Source organism: Nematostella vectensis, chromosome 9 (genome assembly GCF_932526225.1).
Source record: "Nematostella vectensis chromosome 9, jaNemVect1.1, whole genome shotgun sequence".
Classification (NCBI taxonomy): Eukaryota; Metazoa; Cnidaria; class Anthozoa; order Actiniaria; family Edwardsiidae; genus Nematostella; species Nematostella vectensis.
This window is the reverse complement of record NC_064042.1, coordinates 7,825,573-7,847,565: the sequence shown is the minus strand read 5'-3', so window position 1 is coordinate 7,847,565 and position 21,993 is coordinate 7,825,573. Positions and strand designations below refer to the sequence as shown.

The window sequence follows — 21,993 nt, the reverse complement described above, 5'->3', positions numbered from 1 at the left end:
CAAGTCACAAGTTTCGGAAGATCTGCGTCACCTCAGATCACAAGATTCGGAAGATCTGCGTCACCTCAAATCACAAGATTTGGAAGATCTGCGTCACCTCAGATCACAAGATTCGGAAGATCTGCGTCACCTCAGATCACAAGATTCGGAAGATCTGCGTCACCTCAGATCACAAGATTCGAAAGATTTGCGTCACCTCAGATCACAAGATTTGGAAGATCTGCGTCACCTCAAATCACAAGATTTGAAAGATCTGCGTCACCTCAAATCACAAGATTTGGAAGATCTGCGTCACCTCAAATCACAAGATTCGGAAGATCTGCGTCACCTCAGATCACAAGATTCGGAAGATCTGCATCACCGCAGATCACAAGATTCGGAAGATCTGCGTCACCTCAAATCACAAGATTTGGAAGATCTGCGTCACCTCAAGTCACAAGTTTCGGAAGATCTGCGTCACCTCAGATCACAAGATTCGGAAGATCTGCGTCACCTCAAATCACAAGATTTGGAAGATCTGCGTCACCTCAGATCACAAGATTCGGAAGATCTGCGTCACCTCAGATCACAAGATTCGGAAGATCTGCGTCACCTCAGATAACAAGATTCGGAAGATCTGCGTACCTCAGATCACAAGATTCGGAAGATCTGCGTTACCTCAAATCACAAGATTCGGAAGATCTGCGTCACCTCAGATCACAAGATTCGGAAGATCTGCGTCACCTCAGATAACAAGATTCGGAAGATCTGCGTCACCTCAGATCACAAAATTCGGAAGATCTGCGTCACCGCAGATTGCAAGTTTCGGAAGATCTGCGTCACCTCAGATCACAAGATTCGGAAGAACTGCGTCAGCTTGAATCGAGATCTCTGATAGAAGAAGATCATTTGACAAAATTTATGCATGACTGTGTTCCCTTCCATTGTTCTAACTTTGTCTAATGGTCCTAATGCACTGCAATGAACCTAGTTTAGACCCCGTGCTTTTTTTTTGGACGTTCCAAATGTAATATATGCAAATCAAAATGAATCAATCACATTCATTCATTTGTATGTAGTAGAGTTGTGGGAGCTTTGGTATAGGTTGGGGGGGAGGGTTGGCATGATCGACGTTCTGTGCAAAAAAATAAAAACAATAAAATCGACTCTTTTTTTGGCATTCGGGAGGTTTGTGATCCTTGAATATGTTATTAACGATGTTCTTGAATTTTAGTATACTTAATACCCAATAAATTATTAGCGGAAGAGAGAGAATTACACTAATGATTAATTGCAATAACAATAAGGTTGTTACATGAGCACAATTTGATCCTGGGTTTCAGAGCGCATCAGGACTAAAATAGAAATTTTTTCTGCTATCTGAGCCTCGGCATGTTCTTAATATGTGGTGAAATCTCAGGCTTTTCTGTTCCCTTAGCTGCTTTTTTTCTCAAAACATCTATTCTTTCGTCGAGTCCTCCCCTCCCCTCAGTTTTTCAACCTAGAAACCAAACCGCTGACACAAAGCATGACAGTTTGGAATCGGTCGTACGTGAGGTATGAAAGAGCGGTATTCAAGCGTCTCTTTCTTCCTGAATAACACAACATGAAAGAAGAAGCCGAACTAACGGCCCATAAAACACGATAGCTCATGTTAAATACAGCAATTCAAACGACGGCAGTTTTGTAGTGATTCTTCTAATTCAGCACGCCAAGCGCCAATGGACGAGTGTCTCTCGTTGGGCTCTCATTATAGAATTTTACTCTGTTTCGTTGGGCTTCTCTCGCTTTCTTTTACGTTTATTGGTGAGTATTTAAGCGTCTAGACTAGAAAGTTTACAAGTTTTACAGTCGTCGTCAACAAAATCTTAGTGTTTGTGTGTTATTATCTTACTGGTATGTCTATTATATTATCTTAGTCCGTTGTAAACATTTATAATGTTACTAACTTGTATTCACGTATCAAACTGTCTCGACTGTTGCCTATGTACGTTATCTTTCAAATAGTTTGAAAACATTCTACATTCACGTAATTCAACGTTAAACCCGTCGACGATAATGTAGCTATGCCTTTCATTTTGTATCTTGAGACTCTTTCACTTATTGTTATTGTTATACAATCGCGTCATACGTAAGTTATAGTTCCTAAAGTTCCTAATTGCGGAAAATTTAGATGCACCACACATCAACTGGATCACGAATAAAATTAATCTGCATTATTAATTCATTTTGTAATAAACATCACTCTTAATAAAAAAAGTGTAGAATACGACTGCAGCCTTTAATATAATTTTAATTCGAGCATTATTATTATTTTGACATTTAAAGCCAATGAATGTCACGGAGTGGAAGCCATTTCGTGACAACGTCAGATCTCTCGAACTGTTTTTTAAACAATAGGCAGTAATATCGATTTCACTAGAGGGAATTTAGTAGCCACATAAACCACAAGCAATCCACTTGTCACTCGAGTGGCGAGTCAGATGGTCCATTGATATAAGTACATCAGTATAAAATTGTTATAGATTCATAAATGTTTCAAGTTTGAATAAGTATAAATCAAACACATTTCAAAGACATTTCAGTATGCTTAAATGGCATTGTTATTCTCAAGTATAACTCAATGATTTATTGAGAAGTTTGATTTTTTATGAGCAAGGCACCTCTATTAGAAATATATATTCTAGGGGTGTCATATCTTTTATTTTAGTTAGCATTTAGTTATTTGAGTTAAGTAAAGAATACTTTGTCATTCATATCAGTTGTTGTTATGTAACCATTTTTCCAAAAAAGAAATTCTCAGGTGCCTGTGGCATAAACCCCCTTTAACTGCAAAAAATGGTTTAAATATAAACATTTTGCCTATGATAACCTATTCCTGAGCACCCACCCAACCCCTTGACTGTCCTCTCCCAACCTAGCAAATGATGGATGCACGCCTTAATGTCAATGACTTTTCTCAGCAGAGTGCTCTGTGAGGTTCACCGAGGTTCCTTCAGAAGTGCTTTATGTGTCTAATGGCAGCACAGCCAAGCTAACATGGAGATACAGCACCACAAACCGCTCAGCCGAACTCTCTGAACCATCCATTACCTGGTCCTTTTATGAGTCCTCTAATGCTTCTGGGGTACAACTTGCTGAAGAGAAACAGAACAAAACGTGGACAATATCAGGGACATGTCCTGATCGATTACGAGCACGTTTGAAGCAGGCAGACTCAGCTTCTATTATTATTGTCAATGTGACATTAGAAGATAATGGGATTTATGAGTGCAGTCTTAGGACTCGAGTGGGGCCAACAATATTGAACACCACACAACTGGTTGTAACTGGTAATGTGCATAATGCTGTCATACCATTATTGCTTGAATAAGCACTTGTGATGCTTATTTCATTTTTCATGTCCTGAGGCACTTTGCAGGGAATGCACTAATTCCAAAATCCGCCCCAAAGTGCCCCTAAAGCTTTGTGTATCATTACTCCTCTCTATCCACAGTGCGTTCCAAACTTTCTGTTATGATGATTACTAATCTATTTTCTAAGCTTTCTGTAATCATGACTCCTCTCTTTCCTCAGTGCGCCCCAAGCTTTCTGTACCAGTGCCATCCTCCATAAATATCTTAGAAGGAGAAGACCTTAGTCAGCAATGTGCCGCTGTGGGGCCTCCGCGCCCTCGTGTCGGTTGGGATTGGATAACAGGGGAAGGAAAGGTGTTCAGGAGTAAAGGACTTGACAGTACTACCCTGAGTATCTCAAATATCAGGAGGGAGCAGGCCGGGACGTACCTCTGCTCTGCCACAAACAACCCAAATGAGACTCCCATAACTGCCACCATGATAGTGATTGTGGAATGTAAGTCATTTATTGTGCACGTCACCATGGATACCCATACTCATTTTTAAGAAAGTAAGCCAACTAATATGCTAGAAACCCATTTTAATTTATGCAAACATTTTAACCCTATTCAGACTGTTTTTTTTTTAGCTGTCTAGCCCACCCCCCTCCGTATTTCATGAACTGCTTAGGCTATGACCATCACGCTTACAGACAATTCCCCCCCCCCCCTCGGTGTACGGTGTATTTAATAAACACTCCCTTAATGGTTAACACTCCCTTAATGGTTAACACTCCCTTAATGGTTTACAAAACTGTCAAGGTGGCCATGGTGGCAGTGCACATCCAACTGTATTTTTTTAGCATTTTATTTTTACATTTTCCAAGCTGGCTCCACTACTGGTTGCAGCCACATGTACATACATAAACTTTATTTCAACTCAAATGAAAGCGTACTGTAGCTTTGAATGCTAATATCTCCAAAGTACATGGTTTATCTACCACAATTAACGACATCAGCAGTAATAATTTATGATGATTATATCTGCAAATCTTTTTTATTTATAATAAAAGTTTGATTACATTTTGATTACAGACCGACCAGTTATTGATTCCGCTGGATCCTCCCATGATGTCATTTCTTGGGATAACAACACAATCTATTTACAATGTCTGGTCAGTGGTAAACCTGCCCCTCGCATCACATGGTTTGATCCTAAGGGGGGAGAGGTTAAAGTTGGAGTGATGATTCTACCAGATCGTGGAGTACTTGCTGTCATGACTCAGGCCCCAGAGGATTATGGGGAATATCGTTGCAATGTCAAGAATAGCCATGGCTTTGACAATTACTATGTTCAGGTCACAAAATTAGGTGAGTAAATTCAGTGAAGTCATATCTAGAGGCACACACTCCCCCCCCCATTGGCCAATAAAAGTGGATCATTCCTGGGTACTGTATATGCACCTGTTTAGTATATTATTAAATCATTGTTAATATTTGTATAAGGTGTGACAAGAATTTTTCCAGAGTTGCTACATGCTAGCTATACGCACCTTATATCCTCCTGAAGGAGGTGACACAAAGGAATCAGAGCAAATTAATCAGATAAGAAAATCAATTGCTTGTTTATTGGAGCAAAAGGCGGTGTTAATTAGTTACATTAGTACACAATAAAATGACTGTTTTGTTTTGAAGTCAGTGTATTTATGCTAAAAGGATTTATGAATAGCTTAGGCTCTTCTACACTTGTAACAAGTCTGTGTTCTTATCTGTAATTTTTACATTTACAATACAAAAACATTTTTCAGGTCTCCCTGGGCCACCTCGCCTCTCCATTACCGAGAAAGACATTGAGGCTCGCACTATTACCGTGCGCTGGACTGCTAATCCCCATGCCAACGCTCCTGTAGACTACAGAGTAGAGATTGGTGACAAAACCCCCCGCGAGGGGGTGAGAGGGAACTCTGTAGTTATCTCAGGTCTGGACAAAGATACAGAATATCTGGTGCGTGTGACTGCTAGGAACCAAGCAGGCTATGGGAACTCTTCACAGGTCATAGTACGGACCAAGAAGGAAGGTAAACTTGGGCACCCTAAGCGTCAGGATTATGTAATACGCTCTTTTTTTATAAGAACCTTTTTTAAAGAACATGCTAAGATCATGCCAAGGCTTAGATAGCAGAAACATTTTAATTTTTTTAGTCCTGATGAGTGCTAAAATGCTGAATCAAAAATTGTGATCATTGTAACAACCTTATTATTGCTATTGATCATTACAGTGTAATTCTCTTCCTAATAATTTATTCGGTATTATATTCTTATATACACTAAAATTTAAGAACATCGTTAAGAACATATTCAGCCTTAAAATTTCCCCAAAATAAGAACGGCCCAGCCGTTATACTCCTGGTAACGATATGGGTCAGTACGCAGCTCTTACAAGCTACAATTTGATTGGGCAAATGAATAATATCCGCACCTCGACACAAAGAACGAGAAGAATAGACAAAAGAACTCATTTGTAGAACAAAGAAATAGGAGACAAAGCAGCTGCGTACTTACTCAACGATATCGTTCTCTGGTCCTGCTTACCATAAAATATATAGAAAGTAATCTCGATCTAACAATATTCTCAATATAACAATAAAATAAAACTTGGTACCTTGCTATATCATTACTTCGAGGTTCCAAGTCAATATAGTGTTTCGGGAAATGTTTTTTAAAACATTCTTTAAAACATTCTTAAAAGTTTTTTAAAACATTCTTTAAAACATTCTTAAAACATTCTTAAAAGTTAAAGAATTTTAATAAATGTTGACAATGGGTTTCTCGTTCATCATACTTTACATGATGAACTTCCATGCAATTTATTAGTGACCTAGCAGAGTAATAGAGCATGGCTAGATATAGAAGGGCCCACTTTTCCTGTGAACATAGCATTATGGGAAGTGCCTTTTGATGTTTGTCAAGATTGTATCTTTTTTTCATTCTATTGCAGATCCTGTTGTCACCGTCACGTCTTGTAAGTTACAATATAAACCATCTCCTCGATATTTTTTTACGGTCTGGTCTAAAGAACAATATTGCCCAACCCTTTCATCAAACTTACGTATACGTTGACTGGTCAAAACCACTCTTCAATTGGCACTGTTGCAGTCACAGTATGTTTTTGGTTAAAAGCGGGTATTCGTACCATGGCACCTGGGGGGAAGGGGACATAAAAGGGGGATAATGGTTGTGATACGGGTAGAGGTAGGTGGCAGGGGTGAGGGCGGGAGGGTAATTGTGGGGATAATGCTACAGAGAGTGGAGTTGGACTATAAGGAGTGTACGGGATAGCGATGCAGTTGTTCTCACTATGGCGTATAGGGTAAATGGGAAGATTAGGAAGGTAGTGGGTAGGGAGGTATAGACCGGAAAACAAAAAGGCTGATAAGAGGTAAGGTGTGTAGCTGGTGGAGAAAGACGTGAGTTAAAATATAGTGAAAACAACAAAAGTTCAAAAACATGTACATAAATGTATAATAAATGACGGTAAATAAGGAATCGGATATTTCATAGAGCTCTTTGAAAGGTTAAGCAGCCTCACGTGTGTTCTAGTACAGGGTTTATCATCAGGAGGTAAGGCCAAGTACTAGTCAAATGCGAAGGGGAGAATGGAAACTTGGGAGCCGAAGGATGCTAGGGGAGGAGGAAAGATGGAGATACCTAGTAAGGAAAAAGTTCGCATTTGAGACGTGTTTCAAAGTGAATGAGTGGCTAGCCAATTCACCTAACCCCACACGTCAACGTAAGGCTGCTTTATGGAAGTGGATGGTGTGGTGTGTTCAAATCAAACCTTCCTTTGTTGGCCGTAGACGACACCGTGGATTTTCTCTGCCTTCTTAGCTTATGCCAATCATTATCTTGGGGATTCTCCCCCACCTCCCCCTCCCACGAATACTTCAGCCATCGCTGTGAACTTCTCTATCATCTATTTGTTAAATATTGTCCCTCCCCTCCTCCTACAGATTATACCGAGGTCGCCTATCATCACTTGTTAAATATTATCCTTTCCCTCCCCCCACAGGTTCTACCGCGGTCGCCATGTGTGCCTATCATCAATTGTTAAATATTATCCTTTCCCTCCCCCCACAGGTTCTTCCGCGGTCGCCATGTGTGCCTATCATCACTTGTTAAATATTATCCTTTCCCCCACCCCACCCTCCTACGGCTACTGCAGCTGTCGCCGTGTGTGCCTATCGTTATCTTGTTGAATATTGTCCCTTCCCTCCCTCTTCAGGTTCTACCGCGGTCGCCGTGTGTGCCTATCGTTATCTTGTTGAATATTGTCCCTTCCCTCCCTCCACAGGTTCTACCGCGGTCGCTGTGTGTGCCTATCATCACTTGTTAAATATTATCCTTTCCCCCACCCCACCCTCCTACGGCTACTGCAGCGGTCGCCGTGTGTGCCTATCGTTATCTTGTTGAATATTGTCCCTTCCCTCCCTCCACAGGTTCTACCGCGGTCGCCGTGTGTGCCTATCGTTATCTTGTTGAATATTGTCCCTTCCCTCCCTCCACAGGTTCTACCGCGGTCGCTGTGTGCGTGCCAATCATAATACTGTTAATTATTGTAATTGTCCTGATGGCTCTTTACATCTGGCGAAATAACAAGCGAACAAGTAAGCCCTGACCCTTACCACGAGGAAAGGATTTTTATAACATTTCCCATCCCTTACGCTTAAAAACTATAGATACCCCTTATACAGTATCGAACATACCCTAAAAGCGCTCCACAAATATATAACCCATCCTGGAGCTGAGGAGTAAAAACAATAGATAGCTCGTATACAATATCAAACATGTCCTAAAAGCGCTCCACAAATTTATAACCCATCCTGGACCTGAGGAGTAAAAACAATAGATAGCTCGTATACAATATCAAACATGTCCTAAAAGCGCTCCACAAATTTATAACCCATCCTGGAGCTGAGGAGTAAAAACAATAGATAGCTCGTATACAGTATCAAACATGTCCTAAAAGCGCTCCACAAATTTATAACCCATCCTGGACCTGAGGAGTAAAAACAATAGATAGCTCGTATACAGTATCGAACATGTCCTAAAAGCGCTTCACAAATTTATAACCCATCCTGGACCTGAGGAGTACAATTTTCTAGTAAGCTTACATACGTTTTACACGTCTTGAGCGATAATTCAACTTATTTCCCTTAGCCGTCTTGAACTGTATCCAAGCGAAGCCCTCGTTTTGAAAGAAAGGCGACTATTTTCACTCTCTCATTGATAGTTTTACTGTCATGCCTCAGATATACAATAATGCGTTGATTGGTTCATTTGTGATCCTAGAATACATTTTGCTTTCAGTGAAGAGATACGCAATGGAGAGGTACGTAGTCATGACGACAAGCCTGTCTGTCAACAGTGTTGTCATGGTAGCAAATATTATAGGAATTGATCTGCATGCGGTAAGACGTAGTAGCAAATAGGGTTTGGTTTTATTGTTCAGAGAGCGAAGATGACAGTTGTGAATCCTCCACCTCTTGCAGGGTTATTGGGTCATTGTATCCTTGGAAAACTTGTTCTAATGCTTTGGCTAGCCTACCCCTCCCCTCTCCCCTCCTTAACACAGCTTAGGGGCTTTGGTTGGATTGATAACTAGCGCGAAGCACATAATTTGTTTTGATAATCATCACACATCATCACATCAAACTTTCATGGTCGTATGGTGCTTCTTGCTCTGTGGGAGAAAAAGGGAGGGTAGGAGATAAGACCCTCTCCCCCATTCCCTTTCGCTTTCGTTGGCTGCAAGCGTCTTGGGGTACTGAGGATGTCTTAAGGCACGTGTCCTTATTTTTCCGCCTGGTTTTCCTTTCAGTGTTAAAGATGGCGAGAAGAAGGGTACTGAGAATGTAAGTGTTTTCTTTTTTCTTATGTCGCTTTTATTTCAAGTACTAAACTAATCCATGTTTCGAAACTTTATTTTTTAAACTTATTACTTTAAAAGTATTTAGTATTATCTGTTATGCGACGTCACCTTACTCAGTAGTTCGGTGCACCCGTTCATACACCAAAGATCCCATTATATTACCCCCCGCCCATCCCCTGAATCAATATTGGTATCACTTATGATTTTTTTTACAGATTTACGAAATTGCACTCGAAAGCAATTCATCCGCAGGAAACCCAAGACCATCGGACGATCCCAACAAAAACTACCGTCAAAACGGTGTGCCGAAAAGCGGACGGCGACGGCGACGCAGGAGGCCCGTGGACATCCTGACCTCCATAGAGGAAGAGGCCTCGGGCGAGCAAATACAAGAAGTTGACGAGGAAGTACTGGAGACTGAAGACTTCGTTTGTGAAGAAAACACTGAAGTGAATAATGAAACGCCAAGTGTGTCAGTAAATGAAAATGGCGGGAAGACTGTGGTAAGCGTCGACGTTCACGACTCAGCTGCGTGAGTTTTGTTATGCATGGACAAGGGCTGGTTACCTTGCATAAGGCTTGGTCAATCAGCAAAGGCTCGGTAACTCCGTCAAGGCTTGGTCCCTCAATCAAGGTTAAGGAAGCTGACATAAGCATGTGCCCATTTGTCTTCCGCACATGATTGGCAGGACATACTAGTACACGCTTTAGTGCTATAAGTCAGCAAAAGCGAAACAGGAGACATACTGCATGCATGTGCGGTGATACACAAACCGTGGGGCTTTTAAAAAACAATTACGGGGAAAGATCTGCAGTGCTATACTTTGGTATCTCTATTAAACGGCCAACCTCGGGACCGAGAAAAATTGCTTAATGAAAGTATATGAATACAAGCCTTCTTGTGAAAAGCTAGTTTTGAGGATAGTGTCGGTTTAATAATGTTTGGCAGCTAAACAGGGGTACCACTGTTGCTATCGAAAGCAATGGAGCCGCAGGAAACCCGAGACCATCGGACAAATAAGCAACTTCACATATAAAGTCATGTCAGCTCACGGGAGAGAGTCAACCCCTAGCCGGCAAAGATACTCGATATTAGGAATATCACACTTAGAACTGGCCAGTGACATGTCTCGCTGTTCACCGCAAGGGAAAAGGAAGTATTTAATATTTAAAATTCATAGCTAGAATATCTTTTCAAATCAATTTTTTTAAAGAATTTTATAGAAAATTATGAATTTGCATTTCATTTGTTATTGAGTTTTAGTGGATATATCAAAAAGAACAATTGCACAAATTGTTTGTCTTTATTTTACTTCTTCAGAGTTTTCGGGGGGGGGGGGGGGGTTGGGACGAATTAAATGATTATGATTGATGTTATTCCTTACCAAATACTCTCCGGTAGGATTCAACAGCTAGTGCCTGGTTACCCTAAGCTTGATAGGCATTTAATCACTTGGACTTAAATCCGCATTGTCACCAGTTTACTAACGGAGGTCCGACGGAAACCTCAACCGTTAAAAGACAAAAGAATCTATTAGAATCCGAGATATTTAACAGGCCATCCTCTCTAAATTATCGATCAAATCCTCGAAGAAACTTCCAATAGACACACTGCTTTCAATATTTTGAATTTTTTTTTTGCGTTTTCCGTTTAAAAACATTGGAGATTGCTACGTAATCGGCCGAAAGTAAACTGGTGACAATGCGGCTTTAAAAAGGTTTAGTTTTGAGAGTGATGGGAATGCGCATACTCAAGATTTGCTTACGGGAGGTGGGCAGTCATTGGTATCATATGCATAAAAGCAAAGTATTTGAACATCCCTCCAATAAAAATGACCTATGTTTGGCCCAGATGGCTGTGCGCTCACCCTGGGCACCCCTCGTGTACGCGCCTGATGGGTGTAGGACAGAAATCTCTAGACTCGTCCCTAGGCTTCTTGGCGGGTCTACGCTCTGCATGGCTATGACGTCATAGGCCCTTACTGCTCTCGCCCCCCGAGAAGTCAGCCTGAAGAGTTCGCCATATTGAAAAGTGTGAGTCTGCGCGCAAAGCATCATGGAGCTGACAGCAAGGGAGAGGCCTGGGGACGAGGCTAAGCAATCTCTATCTGGTTTTATTAAACGCAGTGGCTATATGCCCGACAGTCGGGAAAGGTCCTCAATGGACTAAATGCCCGAATTTTTTTAATTTATTTAAATAACCCGGTACTGTCGACATACTGAGTACAAATTATTATACAAGGGCAAGCAACTCTGAATTGAGATTTGTTGTCGGTATTTAATGTTTTCTGTTTTGGTAATTAACTTTTTTTGATTGTATACACTCAAAAATCGTTATAAAAGTGAAACCATAAAAAAGGTGTTTATAGTGTATACAAACATGGAAAAACATTCAACTCCAACAAAAAGCTCAATTCAGATTCGCTTGACCTTTCTAAACTAATATAGAATACTTTGAACTTACTAGGTCGACAATTTACTGGGTTAATTGAATAAATTGAAAACTGTCGGGCATTTAGTCCATCGATGACCTTTCCCGACTATCGGGCATATAGCCACTGCGTTCATTCTAACAATTTTTTTTACAGTGAGGTTCGCTAATTCGCTTGCAAATGGTATAGCGGTCGGAACAAAATGGACGCGAACAACTTTTAATGATTTTTAGCTCGTTTTATTGATAAATACTTCCAAAGAGCAAAGCAATAGAGTGGTTTTCATTAACCCGTGAAATAAAGTGTGCTAGTCAAAGTTTAATAGCAATAATAATTAAGGTTGTAAGAGTGGTTTTCAAACCCGTGCAACCAAATTTAGCTGTTTAAGTGTAATAGACAAGCCAGAAAAAAAGAGAACAAAGACATCACAGTGTATTAGTACTAAATAAACTAAGTAGTATCTCACGGGATTTTGAGAACCACTCTATTATAAACAGAATTTGATTCTGCATTTTATAACGCACCAGACTGCTAACAGAGCAATTAGTTTTGTCTGCTACCTGAGACTTGGTATGTTTTTAAAATTTGGTTGATCCCAGGCTGGACGTTCTAATAAAAAAAGTTCTTAAAAATAGGAAGAGTGTAGTGTAACATGGATCACTCTGTGGACAAGTAGCCGAAACATCATGACTACTCAACAAGTAGTGATTTTCATAAACCCGTGAACTACACTTTAGCGGATAACGCCTTATTGCGATCTGATTCCATTGTTCTCTTTTGTGTTTTCCTGACTATTGATCATTTGTGTACTTCTCTTCCTAATAGTTCATTGTGTTCTGCATTTCTATATACATTTAAGAACATCATTAAGAACATTTTCAGCCTTAAAATGCCCCAAAAATAAGAACATTCTCAGCCTTAAAATGCCCAAAAAATTAGACTTTCTTATAAAAGTAGTTTTTTTTATCAAACAAAAATTCATAAATGATGCTTGAATGCCATCTTATAAGTTCTATCTCCCAAGGCAACTTGATCTTCAGAATTCTTGATAATGATCCAATCCTTCTTTATTATCCAAGTGTTAGTAATCACAGTTGTCTTCTAGTTCATTTATCTTCTAGCCCATTTTCAGTGCTTGCTTGTCGCAGAGTACACGTACACAATAAGCATCACAAATACAGCCAAGCAGACGGGAATGGCGACGGTCACCACTCTGTTGTGTCCTTCTTTATTTTGCTGTTTTCTTTCTCTCTTCATTTTCCTCGTTTCTTTAGCGGCTTTTCCCGGTAGCTGTCTCATACTGTAGCTTTCACCTCTTCAAATGTTTAATTTTACGAGACTTGAGATAAGGTCTGTGTGATAGTATTTAGCAGTGTGTTTTGAGATGTGTTGATATCACGCAAGGGTGAACAAGTTAAAGGACACGTCATTATTAGTCTTTCGTTCACGCATGCGCATTGTTTTTTGATGTCACACAAGGATGAACAGTTAAAGGACACGTCATTATTGGTTCACGCATGCGCATGAGTCTTAAGCACCCGCGAACTCCCACCAGCAATGAAGCGCAATAATATAATTATTTTTAAATTAACCTGACGTCTTTAGTACCTGTACGTCTTTGCTTGTCTACACAAGCGCTGATAAAGCAGGCGCGGTTTAATTAAAGCTGAGCGCGCAACCACCGCACCAGCTAGATAAAGATTTGGGACTTTGGACGCACTTTTCTTACCATCCCTTATCTATCTATATTGTTATTTACCGGCTTGAAGGGCCGCTTTGAGATAAATGTGACCGAGGTAAAGCACAAACGGTTACCTGTCCGCCATGGGGCAGAGACAGGAAAACAAGTAAAAAAAGGGGGGAAATGGGAAAACAAGTTAAAAAAAGTTTGAAAAAAAGATATTATTCGCTATTTTTAACAAAAAGCCTATAAAATAGTTTACTATGGAAACAACAATGTCTGTCTCTGTTCTATTCCAGCAAATGTCCGTTATATTCCAGGGAACGGCGAATGTCGTATTTTGTCTGGCTAACTGTTATATATGGCTAGTGCCATATTTTAGTAAGTAAAGCAAAAAAACATTTTCAAAACATTATTTATTCATAAATTTAACCTTAAAGTACAACTGCTTGTTTCAGACATTGATATCGCAAGCTGTCCAATACAGCACACTCAATACAATCCATGTCACGCATCACAATAGACGTCACGAATACAATAGATGTAATCACTAATTCCAGTACACTAAATAGTGTTTAGTCTATTCTATCAAAGATACCAGTGGCTCCAATGGCGATGACTGGTGTGTCTCCTAATGGCTTGTAAGACATGGACCACATCTCATTCACAAAAACAACTGAAACGCAATCAAACACTGTCAGATTAAGAGCAATGTTTTATAACAAAGAACCACGGAAAAATACCATGCTACTCAGGGACTTGTACATGAGCTTTCCTCACCCCTACCCCCACTGAATGCGTTTTATAATAAAGAGCCACAGAACAGGGTGTGGTTATGCACCTATGCATTAGCTCCCCAATCCCTATCCCCACAGGATGAACCCATTGGTGATATCTCTCTACCACAGTGGAACCGATGGGGAACCGATGCGCCACCCAGTGCGGCAGTGGCGAAAAATGGACGAAGACCGCACTCGGCTATAACTTCCAGAGCAATCGACAATCGTCAGTTTCTATCTTCTAGAAAGCAAGCTCTAACCCTTGGAGCTTGGAATGTCCGTACTACCAATGACGGCGATGGTTCTCTAAGACCAGAGCGAGCCACAGCACTCATTTGTCGTGAGCTGGAGCATGCTAATATCGATATCTGTGCTTTAAGCGAAGTCCGACGTCCCAACACTGGTAACATTGTAGAAAGGAGTCATACTATCTTCTGGAGTGGGGGAAGTGAGAGAACAGCCGGTGTCGGATTTGCTATCTCCAACAGACTTGTATCGCAAGGGATTTGTCCAACACCTATCAACGACAGACTTATGCAAATGCGTGTTCCATTGGAAAGTGGTAACTACCTCACCCTTGTTAGCGTATACGCTCCTACCATGCAAAGAACATCTGAGGAAAAAGAGGTATTTTACGAAAAGCTCCGTTGTTGCCTTCCTTCAGCTCAGAACAACCCTCTTATTGTGTTGGGCGATTTCAATGCTCGTGTGGGTCAAGACTACAAATCCTGGCCTGATGTTATCGGTAAGCACGGTGTTGGAAAGATGAACTCGAATGGCCTCATGCTCCTTGAGTTTTGCACTCGGTTGCAGCTAAGTGTCATGGGTACAATGTTTCAATTAAAGGATAGCTTGAAGAACACGTGGCAACACCTCCGCTCTAAGCACTGGCACCAACTCGATCATGTGCTAGCCAATCAAGCTGCTAAGCCTTTTATTAAAGTAACCAAAGTCAATCAAGCTGCCGACTGTTTCACGGACCACAAGCTTTTAGTGTCTAATTGTGCTTTTCCTTTGAAGCGCAAGAAGAATATCTCAAGACCCCCGAAAAAGCTAGACACTCGTCTCAATGACGATAAGAAAGTGAAGCTCGTTCAGTTTTTAGATGAGAAAATTCCTGCTTGTAAGAACGATTTCGAAGATCTGCAAGATATTCTTCAACAAGCTGCAAACCATGTTTTCGAAAGGAAAAAGAGGATCCAAAATGACTGGTTTGATGACCAAGATGAGGAAATTCGAAACTTACTTCAAGACAAAAGCCTTGACAGGCACTCGTTAAGAACACGTATCAGACAAATCAAGGATGCATGGTTTCAAAAGAAAGCTGAAGAAGCTGAGCATTTTTCTCAAACAAAAAATCCAAGAGAGTTCTATGCTACCTTGAATGCAGTCTATGGCCCAAGATCAAGAAATTCTCATCCTGTTCGCTCTAAAGAAGGCACTCTTTTGGCCGATTCCATAGAAGTCAAAGGTAGATGGTCGGAGCACTTTAGTGATTTGCTAAATCTCCCGAGTGATGTTGACTTAAAAATCGTGGACGAACTTGACCAATTACCAATCATGCAGTCTATGGATGATCCTGTTACAGACCAGGAGCTGGAAAAAGCCATTTCAAACACCAAACTTGGGAAGAGCCCTGGTTTTAATGGTGTCCTTCCAGAAGTCATTGTTTATGGTGGTCGCTGCCTGAGAGCTTTTCTTCTCATCCTCTTTAATATCATCTGGGCGTCTGAAATCATTCCTCAAGTGTGGAAAGATGCAATTATCACCATTTTATTTAAGAAGGGCGACAGAAGCGAATGTGGAAACTACAGGGGAATATCACTACTAAGCGTCGTGGGGAAAATATTCGCAGATATCATCTTGCAAAGACTACAGCTGCTTGCGGAATTTATATATCCCCAGTCCCAGTCAGGGTACCGAGCTGGTAGGGGCACTATTGATGGCATATTCACTCTTCGTCAGCTTATGGAAAAGACCAGAGAGCAACGTAACAACATGTATATAGTCTTTGTAGACTTTGTGAAAGCCTTCGACACTGTCAATCGTGAACTTCTCTTTTCGATCCTTGGCAAACTAGGATGCCCACCAAAGTTCATAAGTATAATAAAGAAGCTATATTCTGATGTTCATGCTAGGCTAATCGTAGACGGAGAGCTAACTCGAGCATTTGAATACAACTGTGGCGTCAAGCAAGGATGTAAGTTAGCACCAACTCTATTTGGCATCTACGCTGCTGTCCTGCTCTGGTTGGCCTTTAATAAAATTGAACACACCTGCAGCATCAAGATAAGATTCCGATTTGATGGTAATCTCTTCGATCTTCGCAGGCTCAAAGCAAAAACAAAAGTCCTTACGGAATTCATCAGGGAGGCACAGTACGCTGACGATATCGCCTTATTTAGCGATACCCCAGAGGGTCTGCAGTCTTTACTTACATCGTACAATGAACTTGCTAAGAGAATGGGGATGCGCATTAACACTAAAAAGACGGAGACTATGTGTATTGGTAATACTGCCGACTTTTATGTTGATGGCATTAAGCTGGTCAATGTTACTCACTTTAAATACCTTGGTAGTATCCTGTCAAGTGACTGCTCAATGAGAGCGGAGCTCACATCTCGTATACAAGCTGTATCATGTGCTTATGGTCGCCTTCGAAAGAGAGTTTTCGACTCACGTGATCTCACTGTACCAACCAAGATCGCTGTTTATAATCAATGTCTAATGCCTCTCTTATTGTACGGTAGTGAGACATGGACTGTATATCAGCATGAAGTTAGAGAACTTCGTACTCTGCAACAACGCCATTTACGCCTAATCCTCAAGATCAAGTGGGATGACCATATAAGCAATGAAGACGTCCTCCGTCGCGCAAACGTAGATGATATTGAAACAAAATTAGCTAGAAATCGTCTCCGCTGGCTTGGTCACCTCTGCCGAATGGACGATGACAGAGTGCCTAAGCAGCTGTTATTTTCGGAGCTAGAACACGGGTCTCGCCCAGTTGGTCGTCCTAAACTAAGATTCAAGGACACGTTGAAAAAAGTCCTCAAAATTGGATGCGTCCTTGAAGTGTGGAACTATCATGTACATAATAGAAAGGAATGGAGGGCGATCACAAATAACATCTGCACGTCATACGACAAAAGAAGATATGAAACATATTTAAAACAAAGGGAAGCTCGCCGTAAAAGGGCGGAGAACAGTTAAATACAAACTGTGTTATACCCGTTCGCGGGTGCAGGCGCTTATAGTGAATAAATCATGCCTTGAAAAATTTGCAGCTACCAACTCCAGGTTATAGAGTTCTATAACTGTCCACGAAAGAGTTCTTCAACTGCCCATGATATAGAGTTCTAGCACTGTAAAAACTGAAGGAAATAAAAGACATGTGACATATTGGGCCATTTCTAGCAAATGGCTGGGCATGATTGAGAATGTTTGAATGCACACTTACGGGAGTCCCCTGCTTCGAGTTCAGTCCTTAGGTTTCTGCAGATGCCCTTACAGACTGCATCAGGGCGAAGAATGATGCGACTGCGACCAGTTATCTACAAGACAAGAAGAAAATATCTTTGTCATTTAGTTCTATTGCTTTTACTATTTTATCAACTTTACAAAAGCCAATCGCGGGGCCACCTTTTGACCATCAAAAAAATATAGATTTTTATGCCCTATTGGTACCATTTTATTGCATAAAAGCATTAATTTTATCCCCTCTTAGTACCATTTTAATGCATAAAAACTATGGAAACATTAAGCAGTGTGCAAAAAAGATGTGAGGTATTTTATAGAGGGGGGCTCAAACAGGGTATATAAAAAATATAGTACTTACTTGGGACATCCATGTCATGGAAGAACTCCACGTTACCTGTCAACAGGACACAGACGTCAATCACAGGACACAGATGACAATCACAGGTCACAGATGACAATCGAAGGACACAGATGACAATTATAACGTACACATGTCAATCAAAACAGATAGATGTAAATCACAGCACATCAAACCAAATTCACAGTGGACGATTGAGGAAAGACTGCCATTACAGTGGCTACGCTGGAAAAGTAGATATAAAGTAGAACTGTTCCTGGAGACATGTCATTTTCACCCTGATCCTGGAGATGTACCTGAAGTGATTTGCCCCCCCCTGATCCTGGAGATGCACCTTAAGTGATTTGCCCCCCCCCTGATCCTGGAAATGCACCTTACGTGATCCCCCCCTGATCCTGGAGATGCACCTGAAGTGATTTGCCCCCCCCCTGATCCTAGAGATGCACCTTAAGTGATTTGCCCCCCCTGATCCTGGAGATGTACCTTAAGTGATTGGTCCCCCCCTGAACCTGGAGATGTACCTTAAGTGATTTACCCCCTCTGATCCTGGAGATGTGATTTGTCCCCCCTGATCCTGGAGATGTACCTTAAGTGATTTGTCCCCCATGATCCTGGAGATGTACCTTAAGTGATTTGTCCCCCCTGATCCTGGAGATGTACCTTAAGTGATTTGCCCCCCCCCCCCCCCTGATCCTGGAGATGCACCTAAAGTGATTTGCCCCCCTGATCCTGGAGATGCACCTTAAGTGATTCCCCCCCCCCTGATCCTGGAGATGCACCTTAAGTGATTCCCCCCCCCCTGATCCTGGAGATGCACCTTAAGTGATTCCCCCCCTGATCCTGGAGATGTTCCTTAAGTGATTTCTCCCCCCCCCCCTGATCCTGGAGATGTACCTTAAGTGATTCCTCCCCCCCCCCCCCTGATCCTGGAGATGCACCTTAAGTGATTTCTCCCCTCCCCCCTGATCCTAGAGATGTACCTTAAGTGATTTCTCCCCCCCCTGATCCTGGAGATGTACCTTAAGTGATTTGTTCCCCCCTTGCGACACAGTCATCCAGTTGCTCTCTGATGCCTCTACCATGGGAGGGAGGAAATATGGGCGGCGGTAAAACTGGCGCATTATCTTGGCTGTTTCTGAATCACAATTTTCCCTAAATAAAAAAGGAGAAAAGAAAACTTACTTGTTTATCTCAACTAAAGCAGGATTGACCAAGAATTTGCTGGAGTGGAGGGTGCGCAGTCATATGTATCATATAGTGAAAGGATAGTATCTGACAATCCTTAAATAAGAAATTACCCACTTTGCCCCCCCCCCCCCCCCCCCCAGGTATGCACCTAGGAGAATAAGAAGTATGGTGGACAGTTCAAAGGCTTTTTGTACTTAAAAGTACATGGAAATCAGTTTGTCCTAAGTGCTGCCACGCTAGGAGTATTCTTAAATTACTTTTTCTCCATGTTTTCCTTCATTTGTTGTTGTCGTTATTGCCAATTATTTTTTTCTTTTATTGTAGAGGGTTACACTTGAGTTGGAGCTGTGCTCTGTTGTGTCAACCTTACCGCTATTTCAATATGTGTTATAGTGGTAGAAGCCTTATAAAATAAATAAAAGTACTCAACATCGCAGATGGTGTTATAGTTTGAGGGTCAGTACTAAATGTGTTGTTCATGGTACACAGTGAGAGTATACTAAATGCAAAGTGCAATGGCAAATAGCAACGATTGGTTGAGGTATCAAAAGTATTAAATTACATTAAAACTGTCAATGCTTTTGATTCTAATACCATACCAGTGGGTCTCGTAGCTGTCTTGTATTTTTCCATTAATGACATCCGACAAGAACTGTGTCGGGTGGTTGTAATCACCATCTATCGTTGTCTGAAAGTTACAAACTTCATTGTTCCTTAGGATACTATTTTCGCTATACAGCTGGAAAAAAAAACAGAAACAAAAAGGCAATTTGTAACTCAATACTGAAAACAAATTATGTTTCAGCAAACATTTCTAGTATTTCATACAATTATCAATTGCCCTTCTATTCTTGAGGAAGACAGCCAGTAGACAGGCGTGGTTCGGAGGTTTCGGAAGTACCTCCCCTTTCAACCTGTAGGTCTACTCTTTAATAAAAGAAGATTAATAAGACTGGCATCTAGGACAAGGTTTCTAGAACAAAGTGGTCTGAAGGTAATTGTAATCAACCCCACCCAAAGCAACTTCCACTGCTCCAAATTCTGGCTATGAGACAGCAATGGCTCCGAATTTACTTCAAATTATGTGACGAATAATAAAATGAAGATATTAAAGCATAAGCTGTAAAGAACAATGTTTGTTTTTGCGATTAATGTAGTCCTTCAATAAATACCTCTCTTAAATAAACGCTTCAGGAACAAAAATATCATACCAATTCTAAAATGAGTTTTCAAGCTCTTAAACTAGCCAAAAGTAGAAACCCATTTACCTTTGCAAGAAACTCAATGCTGAAATCCTTCCTTGCTTGCCAGTCATCAGTGGCATCATTGATAATAACAGGTGTTTCACTAAACAGGAAGTCTGACATTTCATTGGCATCAGTTTTTTCAATAACTCCAATGGTCTTGAGTTCTTTACAGTTCTCTCTACAATCCTTTTTGGTCAGTTTCTGTTCAACATAGTATGGGTTCTTCACAAAACAAAACTCGTCATATATGTAGCGCCAGTCCCAATAGGGCAAAACCTGAAAAAGGTCATCCATGTATTTAAATGAACTCCAAAATATTATTAACTCGAAAATATGGGCTTTGATACATATAACAAAGGAAATAAACACTTTTCTAATAAAGGACAGGATAAATATATTTTTGTGCTAGTGTCTATTTCCCGCCCTCTATGTGTTCCTAAAGTCATGGCTTTTTCAACGTTTTTTTTTGCCGGTAAAGTGCTCTGGTAGCTGGTTCTTAGGGACAACCCTGCTCTGATTTACAGCTATTGGGGTTCCCTGACAACCACAACTGAACAAGTGAAAAAAGAACAAGCCATGTTGCTGTCTCCCTTTTTTTAGTATTCAATCACATTCAATAAAAATTGAAAGTTTGATTCAACTTAATGTCTCCTCTACACTTTGCATATTTCTATTGATAGCCAATGCAAAAAGAGGCACGCCCCTTTTGAAGGGGGCTCCTTTGTTATTGACCTGTGCTAGATATAGTCAGAGTGGGAGGGGGGATACAGAATAGAATGCCTCCAACAACTCCCCCCCCCCCCTCCTCCTCCCCTCGCCTATAAGAGGCCTGTGCTAGATAGCAAGGGGGGGTATAGAATCACAGACACATAGAGATCGTGCAAAAATACAAGTAAAAATTTCATATTATAACAAAAGTATGCAAAGTGAAGCTTCCGGTTTGTATGAAGCTGTACCTAGTCCGACATGGCATACGTATAGCATATACAGTAGCTCTGCTGGATGCTTAACATGCTCGAAGAAGCAAAAATTGGTCGTGCTATTCAAAACTGTTGACGATAAAATGAGTGGTGAATCAACCAAGCGCTTCAGTCAATAAATCGATATTCTCAAATACCTTCATGGAGGCGAGTTTTGCGTAGATGCAGATGTTGTAGTAGGCCGGCTCATAGTAAACGAAGAAAAACACCAACAGCACTACCCCAAGAAGATAGCCGAGTCGCTTGAACCAGCTCTTCCGCTTCACGCTAGTCTCAACTGCAAGCATCGGTGTAGCGCATAGCTCGATTTGCTCCGGAGTGTAGCCAGCTTTCACGCAAAATTCGTACAGCTCTCGTACTTCCTTATCGATGAGTTGCAGTTTGTCTTTGACATTCATTCGAATCTCCGCTTCTGTCACATCAGCTGTGATCGGTGGAATGGAGTTTTCGTTGCTATCTGAACTCATTTTCGGAGCCTTGTTTTCGAGCTATAACAAGTTCAAGCTCTTCCGCTTGATCCCAGCATTCTTTTAGAACATCGAAGTGGTTCTTTTATGCGATATAATTGGTTCAGCTGCGCACCGGATCAAACTGGCCAATAGTAGC

General features: G+C 41.1%; 2 protein-coding genes across 4 annotated transcripts; one reads left to right on the top strand and one right to left on the bottom strand.

Annotated features, from left to right (window-relative positions):
- The first annotated feature begins 1,498 nt into the window (after positions 1–1,498).
- LOC5515433 (Down syndrome cell adhesion molecule homolog) lies at positions 1,499–10,536 on the top strand. Of its 3 annotated transcripts, none has more exons than XM_048732160.1 (10): positions 1,499–1,785; positions 2,946–3,311; positions 3,556–3,831; positions 4,409–4,684; positions 5,122–5,391; positions 6,312–6,335; positions 7,879–7,977; positions 8,663–8,702; positions 9,192–9,225; positions 9,458–10,536. In XM_048732160.1, exons 1-10 carry the CDS (start codon positions 1,701–1,703, stop codon positions 9,776–9,778), a joined length of 1,791 nt encoding a protein of 596 aa, XP_048588117.1. In that variant the 5' UTR covers positions 1,499–1,700; the 3' UTR covers positions 9,779–10,536. The 3 variants fall into 3 exon arrangements, with proteins under 3 accessions (XP_048588117.1, XP_048588118.1, XP_048588116.1); XM_048732161.1 differs by having other exon boundaries at positions 2,943–3,311; positions 8,681–8,702; XM_048732159.1 differs by having other exon boundaries at positions 2,943–3,311.
- Positions 10,537–11,891: 1,355 nt separating this feature from the next.
- Positions 11,892–21,925, bottom strand: LOC5515485. The gene is made up of 7 exons (XM_048732162.1): positions 21,525–21,925; positions 20,429–20,683; positions 19,760–19,899; positions 18,992–19,124; positions 17,973–18,008; positions 17,595–17,688; positions 11,892–14,031 (listed from the first exon to the last, which is right to left on the bottom strand). The coding sequence occupies exons 1-7, from the start codon at positions 21,852–21,854 to the stop codon at positions 13,931–13,933; spliced, it is 1,089 nt and encodes a 362-aa protein (XP_048588119.1). The 5' UTR covers positions 21,855–21,925; the 3' UTR covers positions 11,892–13,930.
- Between the last annotated feature and the right edge of the window lie 68 nt (positions 21,926–21,993).

Bases quoted from the DNA above. Each gene is read 5' to 3' on its own strand.
- LOC5515433 (XM_048732159.1), top strand. From the start codon at position 1,701: ATGGACGAGTGTCTCTCGTTGGGCTCTCATTATAGAATTTTACTCTGT. The intron at 1,786-2,942 runs GTGAGTATTTAA...GACTTTTCTCAG, and splicing joins GCTTTCTTTTACGTTTATTG to CAGAGTGCTCTGTGAGGTTC. The intron at 5,392-6,311 runs GTAAACTTGGGC...ATTCTATTGCAG, and splicing joins AGTACGGACCAAGAAGGAAG to ATCCTGTTGTCACCGTCACG.
- LOC5515485 (XM_048732162.1), bottom strand. From the start codon at position 21,854: ATGAGTTCAGATAGCAACGAAAACTCCATTCCACCGATCACAGCTGAT. The intron at 19,900-20,428 runs GTAAATGGGTTT...TTTTTTTTCCAG, and splicing joins GCATTGAGTTTCTTGCAAAG to CTGTATAGCGAAAATAGTAT. The intron at 17,689-17,972 runs GTAAGTACTATA...CTTGTCTTGTAG, and splicing joins CCATGACATGGATGTCCCAA to ATAACTGGTCGCAGTCGCAT.